Genomic DNA, 5,174 nt, shown 5'->3' with positions numbered 1-5,174 from the left:
GAAGGAAACAAGATCTGACCAGGAAGACTTAGGGAACACGGTGGAGACCGCACCCACAGGACACCCCAGGAAGGCTCAATCCAAGGCTCGGGGCCTTGGGGTTACTGTGGAAGGTTTTTGGAAGCCGATCAGGAGTGCACGGAGAGCCAAGAAGAGGCACCGACGCAGGCAGCGCGGCCCCTGGACATCCGGGACTTAGCCCAGAGCCCAACCCACCCGTTCCCTAGCCTCAGCCTACCCAAGAGGGGCTGCATCCACAGCAGGAAACCCAGGGCCACACGCTGTCCAACAATGGCCCGTGACCCACCTGAGCCTACAGGTTTTGTGACCAGGTGCAGCCCCGTTCCCTGGGGGGTGGACCGGAAGCACCACACGTGGAAAGGACTGGTCGCACTCAAGTCTCTACCTTTATTGGCCAGCAGACTACTTAAGGGGGATGAAGCGGGAGGAGTGGGTGGCCCCAATGCCGGGCCGGCCGTGCTTCACAGGCTTGTAGGTGATGGAGAACTCGCCTAGGTAGTGGCCGATCATCTCAGGCTGAGGAGGAAGGGAGCAGAGTGGTCAGGCAGGCGTGGGTGGCCAGGCCCCGCCCACCCCGGCGCAGCACAGCCCACGCGCACCTTGATTTCCACCTGGTTGAAAGTCTTGCCATTGTAGACGCCCACCATGCTGCCCACCATCTCGGGCAGGATGATCATGTCGCGCAGGTGCGTCTTCACCACCTCGGGCTTCTCCATGGGCGGCGCCTCTTTCTTGGCCTTGCGCAGCCGCTTCAGCAGCGAGTGCTGCTTCCTCCGGAGGCCGCGGTTCAGCCGCCGCCGCTGCCGCGCGCTGTACAGCTGCATCAGCTGCTCACTGCAGGCAAAGCGCACAGAGCCTGAGACCCGGCTCACCCCCACCGCCCGCCCACTGACATTCCCGCTTCCCGTAGAGCCCCCAAAGCAACACTCGCAGCCCGGCCAGGGCCCACGGCACCTGCGCCGAATGTTCGGGATAAAGCCCTCCGGTTCAAGAACCGCCCCCCACCCCGTGCTGTCCACAAACGAGGAAGCCGAGACAGAGAAAGAGGTAGCTCAGGTGAGGCGGCGGAGCCGCCGAACTTCGCGGGCACACTGCTCTGCCCCGAAGGCCTCAAGAACCCAGGAGCGGGGCCACCCTGAGAAACCCACTGCCAACGAGGACCCTGTGCTGTGCCCCCAGGAAGCCGGCCCCTCCGAGCCAGACGCGCGTACACCTCCAGGAAAAAAGGCGTCCCTGGCTGTCCGCAAGCCTCCCTCCCCATCTGGGGGCCAGGGCGTCGCACCCACCCTGCCTAAAAGCTGCCAGCTCCTCCAGCCAAACCTTAGACCAGGGATCGGCAAACTCCCGCCCACGTACCAAATCCCAGCCTGCAGCTGCCCGATCTCAAGAGGCTCGCGAGCTAGGACAGCGTTTACATTTCCGAAGGGACGAAAACACGTCCAAAGGGGACACGTAGAAATCCTCTTAAATTCCATCCTCAACGTCTCCACGTGGAGTTTTATCCGCACGCAGCCCCGCCCTCTCCTTTACACACGGTCTACGGCCGCGGCCGCAGGTCAGGCTGCGGCCCCAGCCCTCGGCATCCCCCACCCCGCCGCCATCCCCTGCCCGGCCGCCACTTACTAGGACATGTCCAGCAGCTGGTCGAGGTCCACGCCGCGGTAGGTGAACTTGCGGAAGGTCCGCTTCTTCTTCTGCTCCACTTCCGCCTGCGCGGGCCGGGATACGGGTGAGCGGGACCCCGAGACCCACCTCCCAGCCGGCGGCGGCATCACCGGGCCCGCGGCTCCCGCCGAGAAACGTGCGGCCCTCCCGGGTACGGAAGCCCACGGGGACGCACCACCTAGGGCCCGTCCCGGGGCGGCCCGGGGCTACGGGGGCTCGGCTGGGACAAGCAGGCCGACACAGGCCTTCCCTGCCCCGGGTCGTTCCGATACTCAGCAGGCCCGCCCCGCGGCCCCATGTCCGGCGGCGGTTCCGGAGGCCTGCAGGAGGCTGCCGCAGCGGCGCGGCCTGACCCCGGCCTCCACTGCGCGGCCAGAGCTCGGATGGCGTCGGATGGGCCCGGAACAGACACGGTAACCGTGACACTCACCATCTGGTCGGCTCTTCAGAAAAGACCGTCCTTTCTGCGCCTGCGCAGTTATCGCGAGGCCTCTCACGTGCCCCGCCCCCGGGCTGCGCGCGCGCTTCCGCTTTCCCAGCGGAGGACGCGCGCCCTCTGCTGTCCGGAGGCCAGAGCGCTGACTGCGAGGAATAAAGGAGCCTCTGCCAACCCTGGGTGCTCGGACCCCCAGGCTGGGGCCGGCCGCCTAGTATTTGGGAGCCCCTTCCTCAACTGGGGGACGTGGGACGCGTCGCCGCCCGTTTTGGAAACTCATATTCGTGCTCCGTAATCTCCATAATGAAATCCACGTAAAAAAGTGTTTATGGATTGCCTGTTTGCAGTAAGCGCGCTGTCTGGGTTTGGGACTGGCCCTCCCCTAGAGAGCTCCCGACCCAGTGGGCGAGACAGACCCGTAAGAAACAAGGTCATACAGATATCCGAGCCAAAAGGAAACTCGGGGGGTTGGGGCACTGCCTTTGCACAGATGGTCAGAAAAGGCTTCCCTGATAGGGACCAGCCAGCCTTTAACAGACGAACTTATATCAATTTAAAGTAACAACTGCGACACTGCAGTGCTAGGTTTGCAACACATAAGCATGTAATACGTCTAACAAGAAGAGCAAGGACGGGCCGAGGGATGAGAGCTATATAGGAGTACGCTTTCAATAGTCACTGGAACAAGGTGTCCATCTGAAGGCGATTCTGGTACATTAAGATGTATGTGGTACATTGTGGCCCAGCAATCCCACTCCTGCATGCATACCCCGAAGAACTGAAAGCAAGGACTCCAACAGATTTGAACACCCATGTTCACAGCAGCATGATTCACAGTAGCCAAAAGGTGGAAACAACCCAAGTGTCCATCCATGAATGAGGGATAAACACAATGAGGTCCACCCACACAGTGAAATATAATTGAGCCTTAAAAAGGAAGGAAAATTTGACACATGCTACAATGTGGATGGACCTTGAGGGCATCAGTGAGAGAAGCCAGACATAAGACAAAACACTGCATAATCCCACCCATGTGAGGTCCCCAGAGGACACGAATCCATAGAGGCAGGAAGTAGATGGTAGGGGTCAGGAGCTAGGAGGGGAGGATGGGGAGTTAAGAGTTTCAGTTTGGGAAGAGAAAGTTCTGGAGATGGAAGGGGGGGATGGTTGCACAACAATGTGCATGTACTTAATGCCACTGAGCTGTGCACTAAAAAATAGTTTAAAATGGCCAATCTTGTATTTTTTTGTTTTTTTTTTTTGGCTGTGTGGCATGTGGATCTTAGTTCCCTGACCAGGGATCAAACCTGTGCCCCCTGCAGTGAAAGTGTGGTCTTAGTCACTGGACCACCAGGGAAGTCCCCTACCAATCTTTTATTTTGTCACAGTAAAAAGCAACCCAACAGATGTGTGTGGTAAACTATAGAACCCCTAAAAAACTCAAAAAGCACAATGAAAAAAATTAGAAGAATTAATTTTCTAGCTACACTAGAAAATAGTCACTGAATGCAAAAGAAAGCCGTAACAGAGGCATACAAGTACAAAAAGACGTGATACATAGAAAACAGTTAAACGTTTGGCAGGAGTAAGCCCCATGAATGGTTCGAGGATGCAACCAGCCCTGCAGGGAGGCTGAGGTCCTGGAAGAGGGAATGAATGTGCAAAGGCCCTGAGGTGGGAATGAGAAGATAAAACAAGAGAAAAGGCCAATGCCCTCCCCTCCCCCCAGCCACATAACTCCACCGCGCCTCACTCAGTTTGCCTTCACTCAGTTTGCATGGGGGGCACGAGGTGACTGTCTCCAGCCCCCTACCGACTAGGCTTGGCCAAGTGGCTTTTGGGGGAGCTGGGGCTGGCCTGGAGGGGACGAAGTCTGAGCCCTCCTCAGCCATTTCCACAACGGGGTGGGGTGGGGTGGGGTAGCCAATTAGGCTTCACGCGAAGGAGGGGACGTCCCTCCGTGCCCCAGTGGGGTACAAGCACTGTGTTTGGGACTGCAGGAAGTGTCTATCAGGGTGTGAAGGTGCGAAGCGGGCTTGCCCAAGTTTACAGAGGCAAACGTGGTCCTGGGAGCTCCTGGCTGGCTGGAAGGCCCTTCAATGTTTGCACGGCACCCTTTGGCCAAGAGACTGTAACTTTGCAGAGAATTCATCTTGCTGATGTAAGGAGCTAACTTTTAACAATGCGACGACATGCAGTGGGGACTGGAGGGTGTGGGCATGAGGCCCCCCGCTCTGCCTGACCCTGCTGCTTCTGTGAACCGGAGGGATGGGTGGAGGAGGAGTGCAGTCTTGGAGGGTCATCTTGGGTCTGGGGGAGAAGATGCCCGTTTCACTGGCTTTCTGGGCTGAGCCAAGCGTCCCTTCCCCCGCTAAGTGCACTGGGCTGGGGCTCACCGGCTATCTAGTTCACCGCATTTTCAAGCCTGGCACACTGGAGCTATCCAGGATTTATGTTCTGAAATCTTGTCGTTTTTACGACAGGAACGGCCCCACCACTTCACGTGGCAGAGGGGACTCTGCAGGTGGGAACTCGTCCCACCCCGCCTCCCTGGCCCCCAGGTTCCCTCTGCTTCTCTGGGATCCTCCTTTGCTGGGACTCAAGCTGCTCCACTGCCCAGGCCTGGCCCTGCCTCTCGGGCCCTGTGAACAACAGCTGGGCCCCACCAAGTGCCCACCATGACGACCTTCAGCTCCCTGAGCTGCACCCCACTGGCCCTGAACTGGGGGTGTCGACAGCCCCCCCACCCATGTCCACGGCCAACTTCGTGGAAAGATGAGCGGCCTGCCCGAGGCCACAGTCCAGGTGTCACTCCCGCAAGGGCGGGGGAAGCCTGGCCAGCCCCACCCACCTGTGTGCAGACCTCTCTTCCTTGGAGCCCGGCAAGTGGCCTCTGAACCCTGGGACCCAGGGTCCCTCACAGTGCATCTGCAGCTCTGACCAGGCACCCCCCCAAGACCAGATCCCCCAAAGCCCCAGACCTGCCAAGGAGGGCCCGGGCTCCCCACACGGAAGGGGGCTCCTCCAAGCAGAGGGAATAACAGACACAGCG

General features: G+C 59.3%; 1 protein-coding gene across 1 annotated transcript; it reads right to left on the bottom strand.

The window, feature by feature from the left end:
* Nucleotides 1-388: 388 nt before the first annotated feature.
* Nucleotides 389-2,206, bottom strand: RPS15 (ribosomal protein S15). Its single transcript, XM_082621068.1, has 4 exons — nt 2,117-2,206; nt 1,645-1,730; nt 621-855; nt 389-537 (listed from the first exon to the last, which is right to left on the bottom strand). The coding sequence occupies exons 1-4, from the start codon at nt 2,117-2,119 to the stop codon at nt 424-426; spliced, it is 438 nt and encodes a 145-aa protein (XP_082477194.1). The 5' UTR covers nt 2,120-2,206; the 3' UTR covers nt 389-423.
* Nucleotides 2,207-5,174: the final 2,968 nt, after the last annotated feature.

The sequence above is a fragment of the Mesoplodon mirus genome (assembly GCF_964341445.2).
Source record: "Mesoplodon mirus genome assembly, chromosome: 5".
In the NCBI taxonomy this organism is placed as follows: domain Eukaryota; kingdom Metazoa; phylum Chordata; class Mammalia; order Artiodactyla; family Ziphiidae; genus Mesoplodon; species Mesoplodon mirus.
Note: the sequence above shows the minus strand (reverse complement) of the source record. Positions and strands in the feature narration are given on the sequence as shown.

Excerpts from the sequence above, each read along its gene's own strand:
- RPS15 (XM_082621068.1), bottom strand. Across the intron at positions 856-1,644 it reads CAGCTGCTGGACATGTCCTA|TGAGCAGCTGATGCAGCTGT; the intron begins GTAAGTGGCGGC and ends CTTTGCCTGCAG. Across the intron at positions 538-620 it reads TCAACCAGGTGGAAATCAAG|CCTGAGATGATCGGCCACTA; the intron begins GTGCGCGTGGGC and ends CTTCCTCCTCAG.